Source organism: Nerophis ophidion, linkage group LG24 (assembly GCF_033978795.1).
Source record: "Nerophis ophidion isolate RoL-2023_Sa linkage group LG24, RoL_Noph_v1.0, whole genome shotgun sequence".
NCBI lineage: Eukaryota > Metazoa > Chordata > Actinopteri > Syngnathiformes > Syngnathidae > Nerophis > Nerophis ophidion.
In genome coordinates this window covers 6796238-6824227 of record NC_084634.1, presented here as the reverse complement: position 1 = coordinate 6824227, position 27990 = coordinate 6796238, and the positions used below count along the sequence as shown (strand labels likewise).

At 42.9% G+C, this 27990-nt stretch overlaps 2 protein-coding genes across 3 annotated transcripts; one reads left to right on the top strand and one right to left on the bottom strand.

Moving 5' to 3' along the window:
• Nucleotides 1-28: 28 nt before the first annotated feature.
• Nucleotides 29-23186, top strand: LOC133542449 (zinc finger protein ZFP2-like). 2 transcript variants are annotated; one of them, XM_061886585.1, is made up of 6 exons: nucleotides 29-457; nucleotides 3730-6312; nucleotides 6398-6713; nucleotides 10796-11256; nucleotides 11342-11427; nucleotides 21451-23186. In XM_061886585.1, the coding sequence occupies exon 2, from the start codon at nucleotides 3787-3789 to the stop codon at nucleotides 5764-5766; it is 1980 nt and encodes a 659-aa protein (XP_061742569.1). In that variant the 5' UTR covers nucleotides 29-457; nucleotides 3730-3786; the 3' UTR covers nucleotides 5767-6312; nucleotides 6398-6713; nucleotides 10796-11256; nucleotides 11342-11427; nucleotides 21451-23186. The 2 variants fall into 2 exon arrangements, with proteins under 2 accessions (XP_061742569.1, XP_061742568.1); XM_061886584.1 differs by having other exon boundaries at nucleotides 3730-6713.
• LOC133542490 (zinc finger protein OZF-like) lies at nucleotides 19989-27334 on the bottom strand. The gene is made up of 2 exons (XM_061886683.1): nucleotides 26582-27334; nucleotides 19989-21648 (listed from the first exon to the last, which is right to left on the bottom strand). Exons 1-2 carry the CDS (start codon nucleotides 26700-26702, stop codon nucleotides 20282-20284), a joined length of 1488 nt encoding a protein of 495 aa, XP_061742667.1. The 5' UTR covers nucleotides 26703-27334; the 3' UTR covers nucleotides 19989-20281.
• Between the last annotated feature and the right edge of the window lie 656 nt (nucleotides 27335-27990).

Genomic DNA, 27990 nt, shown 5'->3' with positions numbered 1-27990 from the left:
TGACGTTTAATTTGCTCTGGCGCGAAGCGACCGCGCATGCGCATAGACGTGTTATGTTTACCGTCGAGTTTTGCGGGTTCGTTTATTTTATTCATTGCCGAAAGAAGGATGACTTCATTTATTTTTTTTAACTTATTCGTCAAACAAACGAAATAGCGCACGTTATCAGTGTGTCAGGATAAACTTAACTGAGTGAACGCTGTAGCTTCTCGTGCTAGCTTAGCTTGCTAGTTAGCTTAGCTTCCGAGCTGCTAACACAAGGGAGGCTCAGCAGAAATCAAGTATAAAGTGTGACTGTGTGAAAATGTGCAAAGTACAAATGCTGAGATTGTTGGTAAATCAGCAGCTGTTGAATGAATATGTGCATTGTGAGAAATAACGATAGAGGAGAAGGAGCGACAACATCAACTACTGGACGCTGTTTTCAAGAAACATCACGTTGTGTTACACAGAACAGGTTTGTTTACTTCTTACTCTCGCATTTCTACTAACTTTATATTTTCATCAACATAAAGTAAAGTTAAAGTACCGATGGTTGTCGCACACACACTCGGTGTGGCGAAATTATTCTCTGCATTTGACCCATCACCCTTGTTCACCCCCTGGGAGGTGAGGGGAGCAGTGAGCAGCAGTAATGGCCACGCCCGGGAATCATTTTTGGTGATTCAACCCCCATTTCCAACCCTCGATGCTAACACGTAGAATAACGCTACTGAGTGGGAGAGCATTGTCAAGAATGAAAGTAAAATCAGAATTGGAATAGTTTTTATTGGCTTTGTTTGAGAGCGGGTTCATGAACTAGGATTTATTTCTTGGTGCAATCTTGCAACTTAAAACACATATAAGACATCATAGGTAATAAAAAGAGCTGTAACTGAGCTATCAGATCTTGTTATTGTTCATGTGCCTGATGGCCGAGGGGGAAAAACTGCTCAGGTGAAGGGAGGTGTGGATCTGGGTGGATCGTAGTCGCCTGCCTGAGGGGAAAGAAGAGAATAGTTTTGTTTGGTTGTTGAAAATACAAAAAAAGGGCACTGTATAAAGGCATTCTTTATTTTGTCATAAAATATATTTGGGACGGGGTGGCGCGGTCGGCAGAGTAGCCATGCCAGCAACCTAAGGGTTCCTGGTTCGATCCCCACCTTGTACCATCGTCGTCACATCAATCAATCAATGTTTACTCATATAGCCCTAAATCACGAGTGTCTCAAAAGGGTTGCACAAGCCACGGCGACATCCTCGGTTCAGATCCCACATCAGGGATCTAACATAATAGTGTGAGAGTCCTGTTCATAGTGGATCTAACATAATAGTGTGAGAGTCCTGTCCATAGTGGTTCTAACATAATATTGTGAGAGTCCTGTCTATAGTGGATCTAGCATAATATTGTGAGAGTCCAGTCCATAGTGGATCTAACATAATAGTGTGAGAGTCCAGTCCATAGTGGATCTAACATAATAGTGTGAGAGTCCAGTCCATAGTGGATCTAACATAATAGTGTGAGAGTCCTGTCCATAGTGGTTCTAACATAATATTGTGAGAGTCCAGTCCATAGTGGATCTAACATAATAGTGTGAGAGTCCAGTCCATAGTGGATCTAACATAATAGTGTGAGAGTCCAGTCCATAGTGGTTCTAACATAATATTGTGAGAGTCCTGTCTATAGTGGATCTAGCATAATATTGTGAGAGTCCAGTCCATAGTGGATCTAACATAATAGTGTGAGAGTCCAGTCCATAGTGGATCTAACATAATAGTGTGAGAGTCCTGTTCATAGTGGATCTAGCATATTATTGTGAGAGTCCAGTCCATAGTGGATCTAACATAATAGTGTGAGAGTCCTGTTCATAGTGGATCTAGCATAATATTGTGAGAGTCCAGTCCATAGTGGATCTAACACAATAGTGTGAGAGTCCAGTCAATAGTGGATCTAGCATAATATTGTGAGAGTCCAGTCCATAGTGGATCTAACATAATAGTGTGAGAGTCCTGTTCATAGTGGATCTAACATAATAGTGTGAGAGTCCTGTCCATAGTGGTTCTAACATAATATTGTGAGAGTCCTGTCTATAGTGGATCTAGCATAATATTGTGAGAGTCCAGTCCATAGTGGATCTAACATAATAGTGTGAGAGTCCAGTCCATAGTGGATCTAACATAATAGTGTGAGAGTCCTGTTCATAGTGGATCTAGCATATTATTGTGAGTGTCCAGTCCATAGTGGATCTAACATAATATTGTGAGAGTCCTGTCCATAGTGGTTCTAACATAATAGTGAGAGTCCAGTCCATAGTGGATCCAACATAATAGTGTGAGAGTCCAGTCCGTAGTGGATCTAGCATAATAATGTGAGATTCCAGTCCATAGTGGATCTAACATAATATTGTGAGAGTCCTGTCTATAGTGGATCTAACATAATAGTGTGAGAGTCCTGTTCATAGTGGATCTAGCATATTATTGTGAGTGTCCAGTCCATAGTGGATCTAACATAATAGTGTGAGAGTCCTGTCTATAGTGGATCTAGCATAATATTTTGAGAGTCCAGCCCATAGTGAATCCAACACAATACTGTGGGAGTCCAGTCCATAGTGGATCTAACATAATATTGTGAGAGTCCTGTCCATAGTGGTTCTAACATAATATTGTGAGAGTCCAGTCCATAGTGGATCTAACACAATATTGTGAGAGTCCTGTCTTTAGTGGATCTAGCATAATATTTTGAGAGTCCAGCCCATAGTGGATCTAACATAATAGTGTGAGAGGCCTGTTCATAGTGGATCTAGCATAATATTGTGAGAGTCCAGTCCATAGTGGATCTAACATAATATTGTGAGAGTCCTGTCTATAGTGGATCTAACATAATATTGTGAGAGTCCTGTCTTTAGTGGATCTAGCATAATATTTTGAGAGTCCAGCCCATAGTGGATCTAACATAATAGTGTGAGAGTCCAGTCCGTAGTGGATCTAGCATAATAATGTGAGATTCGAGTCCGTAGTGGATATAGCATGATATTGAGAGCGCCCAGTCCATAGTGGATCTAACATAATAGTGTGAGTCCAGTCCACAGTGGATCTAACACAATCGTGAGAGTCCAGTCCACAGTGGGGCCAGCAGGAGATCACCCCAAGCGGAGACAGGTCAGCAGCGCAGAGACATCCCCAACTGATGCACAGACGAGTGGTCCACCCTGGGTCCCGACCCTGGACAGGCAACGCTTCATACGTGGCCACCGAATCCGTACCCCCTACCCCCTCCACACTCCGCAGAAAAAAAACGGCAGATCAACTGGTCGAAAAGGGGGGGTTAATTTAAAGGCTAGAGTATACAAATGAGTTTTAAGATGCGACTTAGGCGTGTGTTGTCTCCCCTTGCTCCTGGTGGGTGGTGGTTAGGGCCTTGCATGGCAGCTCCCGCCATCAGTGTGTGAATCTGTGTGTGAATGGGTGAATGTGGAGATAGTATCAAAGCGCTTTTGAGTACCTTGAAGGTAGAAAAGCGCTATACAAGTATAACCCATATTTGCACACGCAATAAGTATACAATACAATAAACAACAACTGCAGTGATTCACACAGACTTGTTATTTATGTTGCTGGGGGCGTAACCGGGAATGCATGAAAATGACATCTCATTTGTAGACAGCCATAACTGGGATGTGGCCCCTTATTGAAAACCAGTTTGAAGCTGGACTTCCCTAAAGCATGTGTTTGTCTTATTGTGTCCTGCAGATCTCTGTGAAGAACCTCCTCTCCCTTGAGCAGCAGGATTGGAATTAAGGAAAAAAAATGGAGCAAGAGGAGACACAGCTCTGCCACATAAAAGAGGAAGAAGCAAAGCCCCCTCACATTAAAAAAGAAAATGAAGGTCGACAGCACTCCAAAATCAAAGAGGAAGAGGAGGAACACAGCATCAGTCAGGAGGGAGATCAGCTTGAATGGTTGGAGGAGTTCCCAGTGACTGGTGTCCCTGTGAAGAGTGAAGATGATGAGGTCAAACGGTTGGAGGAGTTCCCAGTGACTGGTGTCCCTGTGAAGAGTGAAGATGATGAGGTCAAATGGTTGGAAGAGTTCCCAGTGACTGGTGTCCCTGTGAAGAGTGAAGATGATGAGGTCAACCTGTTGGAGGAGTTCCCAGTGACTGGTGTCCCTGTGAAGAGTGAAGATTATGAGGTCAAATGGTTGGAGGGGTTCCCAGTGACTGGTGTCCCTGTGAAGAGTGACGATGATGAGGTCAACTGGTTGGAGGAGTTCCCAGTGACTGGTGTCCCTGTGAAGAGTGAAGATGATGAGGTCAAACGGTTGGAGGAGTTCCCAGTGACTGGTGTCCCTGTGAAGAGTGAAGATGATGAGGTCAAATGGTTGGAGGAGTTCCCAGTGACTGGTGTCCCTGTGAAGAGTGACGATGATGAGGTCAACTGGTTGGAGGAGTTCCCAGTGACTGGTGTCCCTGTGAAGAGTGAAGATGATGAGGTCAAACGGTTGGAGGAGTTCCCAGTGACTGGTGTCCCTGTGAAGAGTGAAGATGATGAGGTCAAATGGTTGGAGGAGTTCCCAGTGACTGGTGTCCCTGTGAAGAGTGAAGATGATGAGGTCAAATGGTTGGAGGAGTTCCCAGTGACTGGTGTCCCTGTGAAGAGTGAAGATGATGAGGTCAAATGGTTGGAGGAGTTCCCAGTGACTGGTGTCCCTGTGAAGAGTCAAGATGATGAGGTCAAAGGGGAAAGTGAGGAGCAGAGAGAGGCGGAGCCTCCAAGCAGCAGCTCAACTCAACACATGACAACAGAAGCTGATGGAGACCACTGTGGAGGATCACAGGCAGACAAGCTCTTAGCTCCACTATCAGATAGTGAGGACACAACGTCACACTCTCCTGACACTGATGATGAAGATTCTAAAGACGATAAGACATGTCACACTGACAACACACACTTCACGTGTTCTCACTGCAACAAAACCTTTAATCACCGTCACAATCTGACAACACACATGAGAATACACACCGGAGAAAAACCGTTCATGTGTTCAGTTTGTAGCAAACGATTCCGTCATATGCAGAATTTGAAAAGGCACACACGACTGCACACTGGAGAAAAGCCTTTCATCTGTCCAGTCTGCAGCAAAGGATTCATACGAAGTCAATGTCTGACAAGGCACATGGGAACACACTCCGCCAAGATAACATATCCCTGTCCAAGCTGCGACAGAAGCTTTTGTCACCAGTCCGCGCTTTTAGCGCACATGAGAATACACACTGGCGAAAAACCCTTTTCCTGTTCAGTCTGCGGCAAAAGTTTTGTGCAAAATGGCTCGTTTAAAACACACATGAGAACGCACACCGGAGAAAAACCTTTCTCCTGTTCGATCTGTGGCAAATCTTTCAACCGAAGTCAGTGTTTGAAAACACACATGAGAACACACACCGCAGACAAATCTTTCTCCTGTTCAGTTTGCGGTAAAGGCTTTACACAAATTCAATATTTAAAAATACACATGAGAACGCACGTCGATGTCAAGCCCTATTCCTGTTCCAGCTGCAGCAAACGCTTTTGTGACCAAACAAAACTAGTCAGACACATGAGAATACACACCGGTGAAAAACCTTATTCCTGTTCAAAGTGCAACAAAAGCTTTTGTTACCGATCGACACTCGTAGTCCACATGAGAATACACACTGGTGAAAAGGTGTTGCGTTGCAGTGAGTGTGATGAAAGATTTTTTTATAAGTACCAGTTGAAGAAACACAAGTGCAACAGCAGCAGCCAATGAAGCTGCGGGATTTCAATCAATCAATCAATCAATCAATCAATGTTTATTTATATAGCTCTAAATCACAAATGTCTCAAAGGACTGTACAATGATGGTACATCTCAAGGAAAACTCACACCCAGTGGGCAGGGAGAATTCACATCCAGTGGGACGCCAGTGACAATGCTGACTATGAGAAACCTTGGAGAGGACCTCAGAAGTGGGCAACCCCCCCCCTCTAGGGGACCGAAAGCAATGGATGTCGAGCGGGTCTAACATGATACTGTGAAAGTTCAATCCATAGTGGCTCCAACACAGCCGCGAGAGTTCAGTTCAAAGCGGATCCAAGACAGCAGCGAGAGTCCCGTCCACAGGAAACCATCTCAAGCGGAGGCGGATCAGCAGCGTAGAGATGTCCCCAACCGATACAGGCGAGCGGTCCATCCTGGGTCTCGACTCTGGACAGCCGGTACTTCACCATGGTCGTCGGACCGGACCCCCTCCACAAGGGAGGAGGGGACATAGGAGAAAGAAAAGAAGCGGCAGATCAACTGGTCTAAAAAGGAGGTCTATTTAAAGGCTAGAGTATACAGATGAGTTTTAAGGTGTGACTTAAATGCTTCTGAAATCAACTGTTGACTGTCTGACACAGGTGTCGGCAATCACTCTGATGCGGCTCAGCTTGTCGCGGCCAGTGCGCATTGGAGCGCGCCCTCGTCCTTGCGTTACACTTGTCAAACCTCAGGACACGCCCACGGCCGCGCTAATCCAGGGAGACGCCGACAAAGACACGTGGGTGTCCAGGTTAAAGCGCCTGACAGCGGACCTTGAAGATGTTTCACGCCAGAAGGCCGTTTTTGCTCCAGAATCACAAATGGTGGGATGTTGAAAACCTCCTGTTGTGGGCGTGGCCTGCGGACCTGCAGCGAAGCGGGGTGTGGCAGAACCGGCTTCGAGATTAGCGACAGGTGCGTGGATGACACAGCTGAGAGTGTTTGTCTAATCACCTGTCGCTCTGTTAAAGGGGAACATTATCAGCAGACCTATGTAAGCGTCAATATATACCTTGATGGTGCAGAAAAAAGACCAAATGTTTTTTTAACTGATTTCCGAACTCTAAAAGGGTGAATTTGGCGATTGAAACGCCTTTCAATTGTTCGCTGCCGGAGCAATGACCTTTCACCCGTGACCTCACAACAGGAAGCAATCCGCCATTTTCTCAAACACGTTACGGCATAGCTCGGTTGGTAGAGTGGCCATGCCAGCAACTTGAGGGTTGCAGGTTCGATTCCCGTTTGTGCCATCCTAGTTACTGCCGTTGTGTCCTTGGGCAAGACACTTTACCCACCTGCTCCCAGTGCCACCCACACTGGTTTAAATGTAACTTAGATATTGGGTGTCACTATGTAAAAGCGCTTTGAGTCACTTGAGAAAAGCGCTATATAAATATAATCCACTTCACTTCACACACACCAAGTCAAATCATCTCCTTTATTTTCCGTTTTTTTTTTACTGTTTTCCGTACCTTGGAGACACCATGCCTCGTCGGTGTGTTGTCGGAGGGTGTAACAACACCAACAGAGACGGATTCAAGTTGACGTGGAGTGTGCTAATCAGACATATCAATGGTCACGGCATGCTAACCGATGCTAAAATGCTATTTAGGCTAGCTGTATGTACATATTGCATCATTATGCCTCATTTGTAGCTATATTTGCATCCAGCCTTACCCTCCACCCACATTTAATGCCAAACAAACACATACCAATCGGCGGATTCAGGATGCACCAGTGGTTCAAAAGATGCGAAAGTCCCTCGTTTGTTCGATAGCGATGCTACGACAGAGATGGCAAGAATGTGTGGATATCCTGCGACACTCAAAGCAGATGCATTTCCAACGATAAAGTCAACAAAATCACATAGGTGAGTTTTGTTGATGTTATTGACTTATGTGCTAATCAGACATATTTGGTCACGGCATGACTGCAAGCTAACCGATGCTAACATGCTATTTAGCCTAGCTGTATGTACATATTGCATCATTATGCCTCATTTGTAGCTATATTTGCATCCAGCCTTTCCCTCCGCCCACATTTAATGCCAAACAAACACATACCAATCGACGGATTCAGGTGGCACCAGTGGGTCAAAAGATGCGAAAGTCCCTCGTTTGTTCGATAGCGATGCTACGACAGAGATGGCAAGAATGTGTGGATATCCTGCGACACTCAAAGCAGATGCATTTCCAACGATAAAGTCAACAAAATCACATAGGTGAGTTTTGTTGATGTTATTGGCTTATGTGCTAATCAGACATATTTGGTCACGGCCTGACTGCAAACTAATCGATGCTAACATGCTATTTAGCCTCGCTGTATGTTCATATTGCATCATTATGCCTCATTTGTAGCTATATTTGCATCCAGCCTTACCCTCCACCCACATTTAATGCCAAACAAACACATACCAATCGGCGGATTCAGGTTGCACCAGTGGTTCAAAAGATGCGAAAGTCCCTCGTTTGTTCGATAGCGATGCTACGACAGAGATGGCAAGAATGTGTGGATATCCTGCGACACTCAAAGCAGATCCATTTCCAACGATAAAGTCAACAAAATCACATAGGTGAGTTTGGTTGATGTTATTGACTTATGTGCTAATCAGACATATTTGGTCACGGCCTGACTGCAAGCTAACCGATGCTAACATGCTATTTAGCCTAGCTGTATGTACATATTGCATCATTATGCCTCATTTGTAGCTATATTTGCATCCAGCCTTACCCTCCACCCACATTTAATGCCAAACAAACGCATACCAATCGGCGGATTCAGGTTGCACCAGTGGTTCAAAAGATGCGAAAGTCCCTCGTTTGTTCGATAGCGATGCTACGACAGAGATGGCAAGAATGTGTAGATATCCTGCGACACTCAAAGCAGATGCATTTCCAACGATAAAGTCAACAAAATCACATAGGTGAGTTTTGTTGATGTTATTGACTTATGTGCTAATCAGACATATTTGGTCACGGCCTGACTGCAAGCTAATCGATGCTAACATGCTATTTAGCCTAGCTGTATGTACATATTGCATCATTATGCCTCATTTGTAGCTATATTTGCATCCAGCCTTACCCTCCACCCACATTTAATGCCAAACAAACACATACCAATAGATGGATTCAAGTTGGACCAGTGGTTCAAAAGATGCGAAAGTCCCTCGTTTGTTCGATAGCGATGCTAAGACAGAGATGGCAAGAATGTGTGGATATCCTGCGACACTCAAAGCAGATGCATTTCCAACGATAAAGTCAACAAAATCACATAGGTGAGTTTTGTTGATGTTATTGGCTTATGTGCTAATCAGACATATTTGGTCACGGCCTGACTGCAAGCTAACCGATGCTAACATGCTATTTAGCCTAGCTGTATGTACATATTGCATCATTATGCCTCATTTGTAGCTATATTTGCATCCAGCCTTTCCCTCCGCCCACATTTAATGCCAAACAAACACATACCAATCGGCGGATTCAGGTTGCACCAGTGGTTCAAAAGATGAGAAAGTCCCTCGTTTGTTCGATAGCGATGCTACGACAGAGATGGCAAGAATGTGTGGATATCCTGCGACACTCAAAGCAGATGCATTTCCAACGATAAAGTCAACAAAATCATATAGGTGAGTTTTGTTGATGTTATTGACTTATTTGCTAATCAGACATATTTGGTCACGGCCTGACTGCAAGCTAATCAATGCTAACATGCTATTTAGCCTAGCTGTATGTACATATTGCATCATTATGCCTCATTTGTAGCTATATTTGCATCCAGCCTTTCCCTCCACCCACATTTAATGCCAAACAAACACATACCAATCGACTGATTCAGGTTGCACCAGTGGTTCAAAAGATGCGAAAGTCCCTCGTTTGTTCGATAGCGATGCTACGACAGAGATGGCAAGAATGTGTGGATATCCTGCGACACTCGAAGCAGATGCATTTCCAACGATAAAGTCAACAAAATCACATAGGTGAGTTTTGTTGATGTTATTGGCTTATGTGCTAATCAGACATATTTGGTCACGGCCTGACTGCAAGCTAATCGATGCTAACAGGCTATTTAGCCTCGCTGTATGTACATATTGCATCATTATGCCTCATTTGTAGCTATATTTGCATCCAGCCTTTCCCTCCGCCCACATTTAATGCCAAACAAACACATACCAATAGATGGATTCAAGTTGCACCAGTGGTTCAAAAGATGCGAAAGTCCCTCGTTTGTTCGATAGCGATGCTAAGACAGAGATGGCAAGAATGTGTGGATATCCTGCGACACTCAAAGCAGATGCATTTCCAACGATAAAGTCAACAAAATCACATAGGTGAGTTTTGTTGATGTTATTGACTTATGTGCTAATCAGACATATTTGGTCACGGCCTGACTGCAAGCTAATTGATGCTAACATGCTATTTAGCCTCGCTGTATGTACATATTGCATCATTATGCCTCATTTGTAGTTATATTTGCATCCAGCCATACCCTCCACCCACATTTAATGCCAAACAAACACATACAAATAGACGGATTCAAGTTGCACCAGTGGTCAAAAGATGCAATCGTTGGTTAGAAGGCAATCGCCGAATTTGTCCTCGTTGACGCTGTCTGTGGTGATATAGCTCAATAGCTTCAGTTTCTTCTTCAATTTCGTTTTCGCTACCTGCCTCCACACTCCAACCCTCCGTTTCAATACATGCGTAATCCGTTGAATCGCTTAAGCCGCTGAAATCCGAGTCTGAATCCGAGCTAATGTCGCTATATCTTTATGTTCTATCCGCCATGTTTGTTTGTATTGGCATCACGCAGTGACGTCACAGGACAATAGACGGGTGGATATAGCGATGGTGAAAATCAGGCACTTTGAAGCTGTTTTTCGGGATATTGCGAGATGGGTAAAATTTTGAAAAAATCTTTGAAAAATAAAATAAGCCACTGGGGACTGATTTTTATTGGTTTTAACCCTTCTGAAATTCTGATAATGTTCCCCTTTAAAGGCAGCAGTCGGGAAGGAGAGGAGGGGTTGTTGATGGCGGTTGGCGAAGCACGAGGGGAGCGAGAGCAAGACAGACCACTCTTAGGGAAACCTTTCATGTGCTCGACCGAGGAAAGACAATTGCTGGAGAGTGCATAAAGACTCTGCAAGATCTGGCGTTTATTGTAAAATAGACATTATGATTGGTGACTGGTGTCCCAAAGAACCCTGAAGGAAGCGACTTCCACACCTCCCCAAACCAGACAAACTTGTGTTCGAAACTTGGAACGCTATGTGAACGTGAACAAGTATGCACCTGAGTCCTGTCGACCTTTGGATCCACATATGTATGTGAGCAGGTGTTCTCCAACATGAACTTTATCAAAAACCAACATCGCACACGCCTCGCAGATGAGAACTTACAATCCTGTGTGAAGATAAAGGTGACGAGCGAGGTTCAGGAGCAGAAATCACCTTGACCAAGTATGATACATGTTTTAATTTCCTATAATTTTGCGTGTATTAAAATGTTTTAATTGTTCAGTGAAATAGACATTTTATTATTCAGGTTGGCAGCTGACTGCACGGCGCCAGTAAAAGGATGACAGCACAGAGAGAGAGGACGGCATTTTTGGTTCTCTGTCAGCGGATAATGTAAGTTTGGCGTTTTGCTTTTTCATTACTACAAGGAGGACTTAAATAGACATTAAAGGGAACATTATCACAATTTCAAAAGGGTTAAAAACTATAAAAATCTGTCCCCAGTGGCTTGTTGTATTTTTTGAATTTTTTTCCAAAATTTTACCGGTCTCGGAATATCCCTAAATAAAGCTTTAAAGGGCCTTATTTTCGGCTCTCTGCGAAGACACTGGCCATTTCCCTGTGACGTCACACAGTGCTGCCAATGTAAACGAACAATGGGAATACCACAGCAAGATATAGCGACATTAGTCCGGATTCAAACTCAGCGACTTAAGCGATTCAACAGATTACGCATGTATTGAAACAGATGGTTGGAGTATGAAAATATTGAAGAAGAAACTGAAGCTATTGAGCGAATAGCTATTGACGCTATTCATAGCCATAGCATGGCCGAAATAGCTGCGTTAGCATCGCCGGTAAAATGTGCGGACCAAACGATCAGGACTTTCGCATCTTGTGACACTGGAGCAACTTAAATCCGTCGATTGGTAAGTGTTTTTTTCGCATTAAATGTGGGTGGAAGGAAACGTAATATAGTTGCAAATGCATCTGCAGGTTATCCATACATCTCTGTTCCATGTCTGCTTTAGCACCGCTGGTAAATAGCATGTTAGCATCGATTAGCGTAGCATGTTAGCATTGATTAGCTGGCAGTCAACATCAACAAAACTCACCTTTGTGATTTAGTTGACTTTATTGTTGCAAATGCATCTGCAGGTTATCCATACATCTCTGTGCCATGTCTGCCTTAGCACCGGCGGTAAATAGCATGTTAGCATCGATTAGCGTAGCATGTTAGCATCGATTAGCTGGCAGTCAACATCAACAAAACTCAACCTTTGTGATTTCGTTGACTATCGTTGCAAATGCATCTGCAGGTTATCCATACATCTCTGTGCCATGTCTGTCTTAGCATCACCGGTCAAATGTGGAGAAAATCTGGCACATTCAATGGGGGTCTGGCGGCAGACACTTTGGCATCTTCGGGCCAGTGGTGCAACTTGAATCCCTCCCTGTTAGTGTTGTTACACCCTCCGACAACACACCGACGAGGCATGATGTCTCCAAGGTTCCAAAAAATAGTCAAAAAAACAGAAAATAACAGAGCTGAGACCCGGTGTTTGTAATGTGTTGAAAATGAAAATGGTGGGTGTGTTACCTCGGCGACGTCACATTCTGACATCATCGCTTCCAGCGCGGTAAACAGAAAGGCGTTTAATTCGCCAAAATTCACCCATTTAGAGTTCGGAAATCGGTTAAAAAATAGATGGTCTTTTTTCTGCACCATCAAGGTATATATTGACGCCTACATAGGTCTGCTGATAATGTTCCCCTTTAAGTATTTTACTTAACCTTCAACCCGACGTCTTTTTGGGAGTTAAAAAACGTTTTGTTGCATGCAGAAATGTTATTTCATTTTCTCTGCAGTTGTTCATTGATTTTATAAATGTAACCCATAACCAATTTGTCAGGCTTGGACAAAGGAATGAAGTCAGATGCATAGTAGGGATACTTAGTAGGGCTTTTATTTTGACGGCTCTTTCACCTCCAGAGTCAGAGTAATACAATATCTACAAATAACAAAAACGGTCGGCGGAAAAGGTTCCAAAAAAAGGGAATAACCGTGAATCAGTCCTAAAAAGAGGAAAATGCAAAAACAAAGACAAACTATAATTTGTGCCGTATCTGCTATGAAACTTATTAACATAAAACGCTTCAACAGGAGGAAGAAAACAATGAATATGAAAATTTCTACACTTAATCTTCATCTAATAATGGTAAACAAACATTACTCCAAAAAATTGAGGAAAGAAAGATTAGTTAAAAAAATATTATAACTCATCACTTCGGTTGAAAAGAACTCCATCCATCCATCCATTTCCTACCGCTTATTCCCTTTTGGGGTCGCGGGGGGCACTGGCGCCTATCTCAGCTACAATCGGGCGGAAGGCGGGGTACACCCTGGACAAGTCGCCACCTCATCACAGGGCCAACACAGATAAACAGACAACATTCACACACACATTCACACACTAGTTAAAAAAAAATTATAACTCACCACTTCGGTTGAAAAGAACTAAATAACAAAATTCACTCTACTGAGGAGGAGAGACAGTCAAACTCAAAATAGCAGCGTGGGAAGTCAAGATCCAGGAAAATAAGCATGGGACCAGGCAAGGCATGGATAAAGACATGGAAGCGAGACAGGCACGAAAACTCGAGAAAATCTGGCACAGAACAAGGGGAGGCGTGGGCTTATATGACACATGAGGGTAATGGGAAACAGGTGGACACAATCAGGGGTCAGGGATGACGTCAGACTGTTGACACAAGAGGAAGGGCCAGTGATCTGAAACAAGAGGAGTTGCTTTTCAAAATAAAACATTCACAATTCACAAGACAGAAAAAAACCAAGATAAGACATCCCTCACCGCGGTGTGACACAATCAATCAATCAATCGATAAATGTTTATTTATATAGCCCTAAATCACAAGTGTCTCAAAGGGCTGCACATCTAAAGCACTGTGGTTGTTGTGGGATAGATTCCCACTACTTGCTTGTCTTGATGATATCAAGGCCTGGATCGCCCTAATTGTCTTAAAGGGGAACATTATCACCAGACCTATGTAAGCTTCAATATATACCTTGATGGTGCAGAAAAAAGACCATCTATTTTTTTAACCGATTTCCAAACTCTAAATGGGTGAATTTTGGCGAATTAAACGCCTTTCTGTTTATCGCGCTGGAGGCGATGACGTCAGAATGTGACGTCGTCGAGGTAACACAGCCGCCATTTTCATTTTCAACACATTACAAACATTGGGTCTCAGCTCTGTTATTTTTCGACTATTTTTTGGAACCTTGGAGACATCATGCCTCGTCGGTGTGTTGTCGGAGGGTGTAACAACACTAACAGGGAGGGATTCAAGTTGCACCACTGGCCCGAAGATGGAAAAGTGTCTGCCGCCAGACCCCCGTTGAATGTGCCAGAGTGTCTCCACATTTTACCGGCGATGACAGACATGGCACAGAGATGTATGGATAACCTGCAGATGCATTTGCAACGATACTCAACGAAATCACAAAGGTGAGTTTTGGTGACTGCCAGCTAATCGACGCTAACATGCTACGCTAATCGATGCTAACTTGCTATTTACCGGCGATGCTAAGACAGACATGGCACAGAGATGTATGGATAACCTGCAGATGCATTTGCAATGATAAATTCAACGAAATCACAAAGGTGAGTTTTGTTGATGTTGACTTATGTTCTAATCAGACATTTTTGGTCGCGGCGTGACTACCAGCTAATCGATGCTAACATGCTACGCTAATCGACGTTAACATGCTATTTACTGGCGGTGCTAAAGCAGACATGGCACAGAGATGTATGGATAACCTGCAGATGCTTTTGCAACGATAGTCAACGAAATCACAAAGGTGAGTTTTGTTGATGTTGACTGCCAGCTAATCGATGCTAACATGCTACGCTAATCGATGCTAACATGCTATTTACCGGTGGTGCTAAAGCAGACATGGCACAGAGATGTATGGAAAAGCGCTATATAAATATAATTCACAATTCACATAACCTGCAGATGCATTTGCAACTATATTACGTTTCCTTCCACCCACATTTAATGCGAAACAAACACTTACCAATCGACAGATTTAAGTTGCTCCCGTGTCACAAGATGCGAAAGTCCTGATTGTTTGGTCCGCACATTTTACCGGCGATGCTAACGCAGCTATTCGGCCATGCTATGACTATGAATTCGCTCAATAGCTTTAGTTTCTTCTTCAATACTTTCATACTCCAACCATCTGTTTCAATACATGCGTAATCTGTTGAATCGCTTAAGTCGCTGAAATCCGAGTCTGAATCCGAGCTAATGCCGCTATATCTTGCTGTGGTATTCGCCATTGTTTGTTTACATTGGCAGCACTGTGTGACGTCACAGGGAAATGGATAGTGGTTTCGAAGATAGCGAAAATAAGGCACTTTGAAGCTTTTAGGGATATTCCGAGACCGGTAAAATTTTGAAAAAAACTTCAAAAAATACAACAAGCCACTGGGAACTGATTTTTGTTGTTTTCAACCCTTTTGAAATTGTGATAATGTTCCCCTTTAAATTTCAATGAAAAGAAGACAGAAGTAATAGTATTTGGACCCAGTGCGATGATCACCAACCTGGGCTTTCGTATTGACCCTGATTTTAAATTAGACCGTCAGATTGGCACAGTGGTGAAAGCCTTTTTTTTAAAAATTTTTATTTACGTAATCCATGCCTTTATCACATGTAACTCTTTGTATTTTGGAATTGGTCAATCTTCCCTCTGGCATCTGCGGCTGGTCCAAAATGCAGCCACCCGACTTTCAATTAACACAAGAAAAAGAGAGCACATTACTCCCGATTTAGCCTCCCTCTACTGGTCGGCTGTGTCTTTTAGAGTCCATTTTTAAAATGATCTTACTGGTTTTTAAATCCTTACGGGGTCTTGCCCCACCTTACCTCTCTGAGCTGCTCCACCTCTATGCCCCCACCCAGTCCCTCAGGTCCGCTGATCCTGAGGGTCCCCAGATCAAAATGCAAGCTCAGAGGGGACAGAGCCTTCCCTGTTGCGGGTCCCAAACTCTGGAATGATCTACCTCTCTATGTGAGACAGGCCCCTTCTTTGGCCAATTTTAAGACCCTTCTTAAAACCCATTTTTTATTCATTGGCTTTTAACCCAGCATGAGACTTTAAACTGTTATTAACTCTTTAACTGATTTTGATCTAACAAATTGTTATTAGGATAACTTGTATTTACTTTTTCAATGTGTAATTATCTTCTGTTTTAAATGTTATTTTTAGTTTGTCCTTTGTGGTGTACGGCCCTTTGTTCTTCAACTGTGGTTGTTTTTATCAATCAATCAATGTTTTTTTATATAGCCCTAAATCACAAATGTCTCAAAGGACTGCACAAACCATTACGACTACGACATCCTCGGAAGAACCCACATATGTGCAAGGAAAACTCACACCCAGTGACAATGATGACAATGAGAAACCTTGGAGGGGACCTCAAATGTGGGCACCCCACCCCTCTAGGGGACCGAAAGCAATGTATGTCGAGCGGGTCTGACATGATACTGTGAAAGTTCAATCCATAGTGGCTCCAACACAGCCGCGAGAGTTCAGTTCAAGCGGATCCAAGACAGCAGCCAGAGTCCCGTCCACAGGAAACCATCTCAAGCGGAGGCGGATCAGCATCGTAGAGATGTCCCCAACCGATACACAGGCGAGCGGTCCATCCTAGGTCCCGACGAGTGGTCCATCCTGGGTCTCGACTCTGGACAGCCAGTACTTCATCCATGGTCATCGGACCGGACCCCCTCCACAAGGGAGGGGGGGACAGAGAAGAAAAAGAAAAGAAGCCACAGATCAACTGGTCTAAAAAGGGAGTCTATTTAAAGGCTAGAGTATACAAATGAGTTTTAAGGTGAGACTTAAATGCTTCTACTGAGGTGGCATCTCGAACTGTTACCGGGAGGGCATTCCAGAGTACTGGAGCCCGAAATGAAAACGCTCTATAGCCCGCAGACTTTTTTTGGGCTTTAGGAATCACTAATAAGCCGAAGTCTTTTGAACGCAGATTTCTTGCCGTGACATACGGTACAATACAATCGGCAAGATAGGATGGAGCTAGACCGTGTAGTATTTTATACGTAAGTAGTAAAACCTTAAAGTCACATCTTAAGTGCACAGGAAGCCAGTGCAGGTGAGCCAGTACAGGCGTGATGTGATCAAACTTTCTTGTTCTTGTCAAAAGTCTAGCAGCCGCATTTTGTACCAACTGTAATCTTTTAATGCTAGACATGGGGAGACCCGAAAATAATACGTTACAGTAATCGAGACGAGACGTAACAAACGCATGAATAATGATCTCAGCGTCTTTAGTGGACAGAATGGAGCGAATTTTAGCGATATTACGGAGATGAAAGGAGGCCGTTTTAGTAACGCTTTTAATGTGTGACTCAAAGGAGAGAGTTGAGTCGAAGATAATACCCAGATTTTTTACAGAGTCACCTTGTTTAATTATTTGGTTGTCAAAAGTTACAGTCGCATTATTAAATAGAGGTCGGTGTCTAGCAGGACCGATAATCAGCATTTCCGTTTTTTGTCGTTAAGTTGCAAAAAATTAGCGGACATCCATTGTTTAATTTCATTAAGACACGCCTCCAGCTGACTACAGTCCGGCGTGTTGGTCAGCTTTAGGGGCATGTAGAGTTGGCTGTCATCAACATAACAGTGAAAGCTAACACCGTATTTGCGTATGATGTCACCTAGCGGCAGCATGTAGATGCTGAAGAGTGTAGGCTTTATAAATAAAGTTGGTATGGTAATTCACATTCACTGCTCAGCAGGGATTGTTTTATTAAACACCAGTCACATTTCACTCTTTTAGTCGGAAGTCTTTTAGCCCCTATTATTTTGCAACCATTGCTCTCTTTTACCTTTATCCATTGATATTTCTAAAGGTACATTTGAAAGGACTCTTATTAATTACGTGGACCCCGACTTAAACAAGTTGAAAAACTTATTTGGGTCAATTGTACAGAACTTGTAATGAACTGTGCAATCTACTAATAATAGTTTCAATCAATCAATCAAAAATGCTGCTGTTTGGTATTACCGCATTTAAAATTGTTATTTCCCCTTAAAGCTCGACGGTGCGCCTTATAACCCGATGCGGAATAATTCTGGTTTTGCTTACCGACCTCCAAGCTATTTTATTTGGTACATGGTGTAATGATAAGTGTGACCTGTAGATTGCAGTCAAACATAAGAGATAAGTGTAGCCTGCAATATGATGGCAATATGACTCAAATAACATCAACATTTAATATGTTCTATTGAAAATGAATAACATTACACACGGCGTTCAAATATCTATCAAAAAGTTTTAGTATGACTTTGGTAAGCTATAAAGCCACACCGCTTGATGGATTGTACTGTGCTACAACATATGAGTATTTTTATGGTGTGTGTACAAGGTAAAACATACTATCAGGTTGTTGCAAAAGAAACTCTTCTTACCTTCTGGTACCTGCTGATATGTATTTGGGATCTGCATAAATCCTGAAAAATTGCACGCGTCCGCCTTTGTAGTCAGTGCCAACACCGTAGTCAATAAGCTTCTTCTTTTTCTCTATCTTCTTGTTATGTGACATTCATCCTCCGCTGTTGCCATTGCTAATATAGAGAAGTGTAAAGTTCTTACTTATATCAATCAATCAATCAATCAATCAATGTTTACTTATATAGCCCTAAATCACTAGTGTCTCAAAGGGCTGCACAAACCACCACGACATCCTCGGTAGGCCCACATAAGGGCAAGGAAAACTCACACCCAGTGGGACATCGGTGACAATAATGACTATGAGAACCTTGGAGAGGAGGAAAGCAATGGATGTCGAGCGGGTCTAACATGATACTGTGAAAGTTCAATCCATAATGGATCCAACACAGTCGCGAGAGTCCAGTCCAAAGCGGATCCAACACAGCAGCGAGAGTCCCGTTCATAGCGGAGCCAGCAGGAAACCATCCCAAGCGGAGGCGGATCAGCAGCGCAGAGATGTCCCCAGCCGATACACAGGCAAGCAGTACATGGCCACCGGATCGGACCAGACCCCCTCCACAAGGGAGAGTGGGACATAGAAGAAAAAGAAAAGAAACGGCAGATCAACTGGTCTAAAAAGGGAGTCTATTTAAAGGCTAGAGTATACAAATGAGTTTTAAGGTGAGACTTAAATGCTTCTACTGAGGTGGCATCTCGAACTGTTACCGGGAGGGCATTCCAGAGTACTGGAGCCCGAACGGAAAACGCTCTATAGCCCGCAGACTTTTTTTGGGCTTTGGGAATCACTAATAAGCCGGAGTCCTTTGAACGCAGATTTCTTGCCGGGACATATGGTACAATACAATCGGCAAGATAGGATGGAGCTAGACCGTGTAGTATTTTATACGTAAGTAGTAAAACCTTAAAGTCACATCTTAAGTGCACAGGAAGCCAGTGCAGGTGAGCCAGTACAGGCGTAATGTGATCAAACTTTCTTGTTCTTGTCAAAAGTCTAGCAGCCGCATTTTGTACCAACTGTAATCTTTTAATGCTAGACATGGGGAGACCCGAAAATAATACGTTACAGTATCTGTCAGTAAACTCACCATGAAAGCGCTAAAACATACCGGTGTGGTGAGTCTGCATTATTCACCCAAAGAACTTGTCATTAAAACAGTTAGCTCTATCTTTTGACTCTTCTTCCACTCCCGTCCTTGCACGCTACACCGCTGCAACAAAGATGACGGGGATAAGACGCCACGTAAATAAGACCGCCCACAAAACGGCGCATCCGGAAGCGACTGTTAAAAAGTGCCTCGAAGATGATCTGTAAAAGATCATCTATGCAACATTTTGACCAAAGAACCACCATTACATGTTATGTACACCACAAAAGAGTATTTTCCATTTAGAAAAAAAAAAATATGACTTCTTTAATGCGCCCTATAATCTGGTACGCCTTACGTATGAAAAAAGATCAAAGATAGACCATTCCTCGACAGTGTGCCTTATAATCCGGTGCGCCTTATGGTCCGGAAAATACGGTAGTTACTTTTCAACATGCACACAGTTGCTGTGTACACATCACATATTTACTAGTCCACAAACCAACGTGTTGGAAAAAGGAGTAGGAAGAAACACAGCTTATAATAATTGGAATTATCAAAAATATAAACAAGTTTATTTCAAATCCTGCATCTTCATTTGCTGCTGCTGTTCTCACCAGCACACTTGTGTTTCTTACACTGGGACTTAGAAGAGAATCTTTCACCACACGCGCTGCAACTCAGCGTTTTCTCCCTCGTGTGAGTTCTCATGTGTACCACAAGTCTTGTTTTTTCACAAAATCTTTTGTTGCAACTTGAGCAAGAAAAGGGCTTTTCACCGGTGTGTGTTGCCATGTGCCTTTGCAGACATTGCCTCTGTGCAAACTCTTTGACGCAGATTGAACAGGGAAAGGGTTTTTCTCCGGTGTGCCTCCTCATGTGCGCTTTCAAATGTTGCGTCTGAGAGAATTTTTTACTGCAAACGGAGCACTTTGTTTTTTCACCGGTGTGGATTCTCGTGTGTTTTTTCAAATCCTGATTTTGGAGAAAACCTTTACTACAGACCGAACAGATAAAAGGTTTTTCACCGGTGTGCGTTCTTGTGTGTATTATCAAATTTGCTTTCTGGGAGAATCTTTTACTACAAACTGAGCACATGAACGGTTTGTCTCCGGTGTGTTTTCTCATGTGTCTTTTCAAATCTTCATTTTGCAGAAAACCTTTGCCACAGAATGAACAGACAAACGGCTTTTCGCCAGTGTGCGTTCTTGTGTGTCTTTTCAAATCTTGGTTTTGGAGGAAACCCTTACCGCAGACTGAACAGATGAAAGGTTTTTCACCAGTGTGTGTTCTTTTGTGTGTTATCAAGTACGCTTTCTGGGAGAAGCTTTTACTACAAATCGAGCACATGAATGGTTTTTCTCCGGTGTGTGTTCTCATGTGTTTTTCCAAATCACTATTCTGTATAAATCTTTTAGCGCAGATTAAGCATGCAAACGGTTTTTCTCCTGTGTGTATTCTCACGTGTCTTTTCAGATGACTACGACGATTAAAGGTTTTGTCGCAGAGAGAACATGTGAAGTGTGTGTTAACAGTTTGACATGTTTTGTCATTTTTAGAGTCTTCATCATGAGTGTCAGGAGAGTGTGACGTTGTGTCCTCACTATCTGATAGTGGAGCTAAGAGCTTGTCTGCTTGTGATCCTCCACAGTGGTCTCCATCAGCTTCTGTTGTCATGTGTTGAGTTGGGCTGCTGCTTGGAGGCTCCGCCTCTCTCTTCTCCTCACTTTCACTTTTGACCTCATCATCTTCACTCTTCACAGGGACACCAATCCCTGGGAATGCGTCCAACCCTTCAAGATGCCCTCCCTCCTGACCGATGCTGTGTTCCTCCTCTTCCTCTTTAATGTGAGAAAGCGTTGGCTCCTCATCTTCCTCTTTAACGTGAGGGGGCTGTGGCTCCTCCTGCTCCTGACGAGAGGTCCACTCCCGCTGCTCAGGGAGATGTTCTTCACAGACGTCTGCAGGACACGAGAAGGCAAATACACGCATTAGGAAAAAAAGAGAGTTTTGTTGAGGTGTGTAATCAAACAGTTTTATGATAGATACCATTTGAAAAAGTAAGATTAACTGTCTGGAATTTTACCAGGGTTTACAATTAATCGCTGTAATAGTTACATCCCTAGCTTAGACAAAATGTGAATGTTTTTACGTGATCGCAGATTGTTTTCAAAGTACACCTGTGTGAATGGAAATTGTTTTAACATAGCAGCCTATAAGAAGGAACAATTAAAAATTAAAGCTGCAAGCAGCGTTGGTCGGGTCCGCCTTTGGCTGCTGCCGCCGCTACATAGACGTTTTTGTTTCATGTCTCTACGACATTCCTAACAGAAGTTACAAGCAGTTTTGTCTGTTTTTTTTCCCTAGGGGGCGCTAGAGCGCAATTTTGATTTTCAGGGTTTGGTTTTTTGTTAGATGGCAGTTTTCGCCAGCCCTGATGTGTGTGTAAAATTTGGTGAGTTTTGAAGCATGTTAAGGGGTTCAAATTACAGATTGGCGTTTCTGGATGTTGTTGATAAATGGCTTTCGCTTGGCATAGTAGAACTTTAACTTGCACTTTGAAGCATTTTAAGGGGGTCAAATTACAGCTCAAAGAGGCAAAAATGAAATTTTTTAGGAAACTTTGCGTAGGGGTTCTTTGAAGGCGCGTAAAATCAAAACCGGAGCAGTGATCAAAACTCTGGTCTATACTTTTAATCAGAAGGGTTCAATCTCTCTTCTGTGCGAGTTGGAAGCCGAAACGACAAACGAGCTCAGAGGAGATAATGTTTGAAAAAAGGTGACGGGTGTTTGCAAAACTTTTATTTTGAAGGGGTAATTTTTAACTTACTGTTGATTTTTGCTGAAGGATGTCAATTTTAAAATGTAGGTCTAAGTGAGACCTACATAGAGGTATTTTTTTCATGTCTGCCCGACATTCCTACTGGAAGTTACACAGTTTTGTCTGTTTTCTCTCCCTAGGAGCAGTTTTTTCTGTGTAGAGCGCATTTTTTAATTTTCGGGTTTAGTTTTTTCATCAGATCGCAATTTTTGCCAGTCCTGATGTGTGTGCCAAGTTTGGTGAGTTTTGAATCATTTAAAGTGGGTCAAATTACAGCTCAAATAGGCAAAAATAGCATTTTTGGCGAAAATTTTGCTTTGAATGAGTTTTTGCAAAATTTCTGTTGATTTTTGCTATAGAAATTTCCGATTGGAAATGTAGGTCTAAGTCGGACCTACATAGAGGTTTTTGTTTCATGTCTCTACGACATTCCTAACGGAAGTTACAAGCAGTCTGTTTTTTGTTTCTTCCTAGGGGGCGCTAGCGCGCAATTTTGATTTTTGGGGTTTGGTTGCTTGATAAGTTGGGAAGGTTTTCCACACCGACGTGTGTGTCAAATTTGGAGAGTCTTGAAGCATGTTAAGGGGGTCAAATTACAGCGCATAGGTGCGGAATAATAAAGAATAATAATAAAGAATAATAAAGAATAATAAAGAATAATAAAACCTTACAGTTGGCCCATCGCCAAAGGACTCCACAGGAGTCCTTTGGCGATGGGCCTGCGGACCCTAATAATAAAAGTGATAGTGTATTAAAACATGTTGATTTTGTGTTTGTTTGGTGAAAAATGGACACCTTTAATAAAATAATCCCATATTAAATCAAAATTGCAATATTGATGTCATAATCTGTTGGTGGTGAACCCCAAGATAGCAGGCGTAGCGCAGGAAAACATGACGTTAATAGGATTACCGGAGACAGGATAACAGGAACCAAGAAACAGGAGACAGCAAACAATCATCGAGCCCTGACTGGAGGGCGAGGCAGGCATAAATAGCAGCCAGCTGATTGACAACAGGTGTGGCCAGGCTGCCAATCAGCAGCAGGCGAGGGGAAACGGCACTCAGGGAGCCAAGCAGGAAGTGGAACCAAAATGAGAGCGCTTACAGCATAGGTGTCAAACTCTGGCCCAATTTCATTTGGCCCTTGAGGCAATATCTAACATTAGAGCTGGCCCGCCGGTGCTATAAAGCGGTGCCGCTGTAACTCCGCATTCACCGATTTCCCGGGAGACTCTCGAAAATCTCCAGGTGCAACCATTCTCCCGAATTCCACCCGGACAACAATATTGGGAGTGTGCCTTAAAGGCACTGCCTTTAGAGTCCCCTACAACCTGTCGTCAAGTCTGTTTTTCCTCCTCACAAACAGCGTCACGTAATATATGTGGCTTCTGCACACATGTAAGTAAATGCAAGGCATACTTGATCAACAGCATACAGGTCACACTGGGGTGGCCATATAAACAACTTTAACACTGTTACAAATATGCGCCACACTGTGAACCCACACCAAACAAGAATGACCAACACATTTCGGGAGAACATCCGCACCGTAACACAACAGAACAAATACCCAGAATCCCTTGCAGCACTAACTCTTCCGGACCACTACAATATACACCCCCCCTCCCCGCTACCAACAAACCCCCCAAACCCCGCCCACCTGAGCCCCGACATTAACTGAGCAGTATAGAGGCTTATAGGTTATTTTATTTTCAGATGTATTAGCCCCTGGAAAAAGTTAATGTTGATATTTACCTCCAGAAGGCTGCAAATACAAAAGAGGCATTCAATTTTTATTTAAATTTGATTTGATATGCCATTGATATTTTGTAATTATTATTGTTATTATTTTTTGAAACTCAATTTTGCATGTCACTATAAAGTTATATAAGCCTTGCTTGTTCAATATTCGATGAAAAACTTGTTTGGGTCCTTATTAAAAGGTTAATTTGTTCAACCTCGGCCCGCAGCTTTGTTCAGTTTTTAAATGTTGGCCCACTCTGTATTTGAGTTTGACACCCCTGGCTTACAGGAAACAAGGAAACACAACCCGACGTGAATGTGACAGCTCATCACAATTAAGGGACAATGAAACGACTGTTAAATGATTTTCCCCCAAAAATTGTGAATGTTGAACAGAAACTTGATTTAAAGAAAATTGTGAATCGAATCATGAAAAAAATATATATTTTCCGAAAATTGTTCAGCCCTAGTTATTAGCATGCATATTATAGATGTTTTTTTTTATGTATTACAATCTATTATCTGAAATTCTAAAAAAAAAACCAACGAATTATTAAAGTAGTTTTTTTACGGCCCATGTGGACCACAGCTGAGAAACTGATTTATTCTGACAGCCCTCTAGCATCGTTGGTGAAAAAAACACACACACATATACATATATACACATATATATATATATATATATATATATATATATATATATATATATATATATATATATATATATATATATATATACACAACTTATATATATATATATATATTTATATATATACACAACTTAGGCTTCACGGTGGCAGAGGGGTTAGTGCGTCTGCCTCACAATACGAAGTTCCTGCAGTCCTGGGTTCAAATCCAGGCTCGGGATCTTTCTGTGTGGAGTTTGCATGTTCTCCCCGTGAATGCGTGGGTTCCCTCCGGGTACTCCGGCTTCCTCCCACCTCCAAAGACATGCACCTGGGGATAGGTTGATTGGCAACACTAAATTGGCCCTAATGTGTGAATGTGAGTGTGAATGTTGTCTGTCTATCTGTGTTGGCCCTGCGATGAGGTGGCGACTTGTCCAGGGTGTACCCTGCCTTCCGCCCGATTGTAGCTGAGATAGGCGCCAGCGCCCCCCGCGACCCCGAAAGGGAATAGGCGGTAGAAAATGGATGGATGGATGGATGGATATACACAACTTGTCAGTTAAGCTGCATTCTAAATGAATCAGTAGAACATTGCAAATACCGCCCATCACAATATTGTATCGTACCATGGCTTAAGTCTCACCTTAAAACTCATCTGTATACTCTAGCCTTTAAATAGACCTCCTTTTTAGACCAGTTGATCTGCCGCTTCTTTTCTTTCTCCTATGTCCCCCCCTCCCTTGTGGAGGGGGTCCGGTCCGATGACCATGGATGAAGTACTGGCTGTCCAGAGTCGAGACCCAGGATGGACCGCTCGCCTGTATCGGTTGGGGACATCTCTACGCTGCTGATCCGCCTCCGCTTGAGATGGTCTCCTGTGGACGGGACTCTCGCTGCTGTCTTGGATCCGCTTGAACTGAACTCTCGCGGCTGTGTTGGAGCCACTATGGATTGAACTTTCACAGTATCATGTTAGACCCGCTCGACATCCATTGCTTTCGGTCCCCTAGAGGGGGGCGGGGGGGGGGGGTTGCCCACATCTGAGGTCCTCTCCAAGGTTTCTCATAGTCAGCATTGTCACTGGCGTCCCACTGGATGGGAATTCTCCCTGCCCACTGGGTGTGAGTTTTCCTTGCCCTTTTGTGGGTTCTTCTGAGGATGTTGTAGTCGTAATGATTTGTGCAGTCCTTTGAGACATTTGTGATTTGGGGCTATATAAATAAACATTGATTGATTGAATAATCATGATAGTCATTGCCGATACCCAGCCCAAAATTAGCACCCCTATTTATCTTTTTCAAAATAATCGCCAGCTATCAGTAGCGCCCTGTGATTTCACGTTATTAGAATTACCAACTAGATTCAGAGAATTTGCCAATAAAAAAATAATCTACTGTAAAACAGGAATATCTGGAGAAAAAAAAACATATTTTTGCATCTTCATTTTAAGAGATTATTGTTTAAAGGGGAATTGCACTTTATTTTTTTTTCTGTTTATATTTACATCTAACACAATTTCCCAACTCATATGGAAACAGGGTGTGTAGATATACCGGCTCCCAGACACATTAGTTTTTTCTATATTTGGCCCCCCGAGTCAAAATAATTGCCGAGGCCTGTTATAGACACTCTATTCAAGAATAGTGTTAATAAATAAATATAAAGTTAGTAAACACGTGGGAGTAAGAAGTAAACAAACCTGTCCTGTGTGACACAACTTGATGTTTCTTGAAAACAGCGTCCAGTAGTTGATGTTGTCGCTCCTTCTCTTTTGTTGGACACATTTCCTCCTCGTACTCTGCTATTGTTTTTTCGCACATTTTTTTTAACGAAATCACAAGACTAAATTGGCCCTAGTGTGTGAATGTGTGTGTGAATGTTGTCTGTCTATCTGTGTTGGCCCTGTGATGAGGTGGCGACTTGTCCAGGGTGTACCCCGCCTTCCGCCCGATTGTAGCTGAGATAGGCGCCAGCGCCCCCCGCGACCCCGAAAGGGAATAAGCGGTAGAAATGGATGGATGGACAAGACTTTACACTCACACTTGATCTCCGCTTAGCGATGTGTTTTCATCACTTCCGCCCGTCTTTGTTAGCGGCTAACACGCTAAGCTAACTAGCGAGCTAAGCTACCATGAGAAGCTTCAAAGTGCCCTCAGACTAATGTATCCGAATACAATCCATTATTAAACAACATGTATGCGTACATGTACGTACTACGGACTGATGAAGAACACAGAACTATCATTAACACATCAACGTCTTCTCTATCAAACGCCATCTTGTTTTGTTTTTTCGTCCTGCTTTGTTCACTGGTGTTGTGTCGTTCGCGAACGATTCGTTCGAAAGAACGAATCTTTTGAGCGAACGTACTGAAGCGAATCACTCCCTGAACTGATTCGTTCCTTTCTCAGATCAGTTAAGCCCCGCCGCGACCATGCCGGTATGAGTGGAACTGGCGCGAGTCACGTGATTCACGTTCGCGAACGTACTGACGCAGGGAACTGACTGCGTCGCGGAGGATGACGTCACATTGAGGATCTCGTTCAGTCACTTTGCGCGTCGTTCATTGGGTGCTGAGGGCTTGTGTCGTTCGCCAACTGACACACAGCGAGATCTGCCGCTGGGGAAACTGTTACTGACTGACTCATGATTCGCCGACCTGCACACAGAACTGCTGCTGCAGAAGTCATTCGGTGAACGAATCCATTTAAGGAACTGATTCTAGTGATTCAGTACAGTCCAAAGAACTGCCGATCCCATCACTATCAAAGGGTGGTGGTATCGAGCCAAGTAGGATTCATGTCGATACTAAGTGGAGTATCGCTTCTGAATTGATCCAAGCGTGATGAGAGCGATATTCTTCAGTTCGCGTCCGTGTTTATTTTCATGAATATGCGATAGACCAGGGTTCCCCAAACTTTTTGACTATGGGGCCACAATAATTTGGCTGGGGGCCAATTTATATTATGACATTTATATTTTTTATCAACAATTTATTCGCTTTATGCTGCACTCATTATATATATATATATATATATATATATATATATATATATATATATATATATATATATAAATTGTGTGTGTATATATTTGTGTATATATATA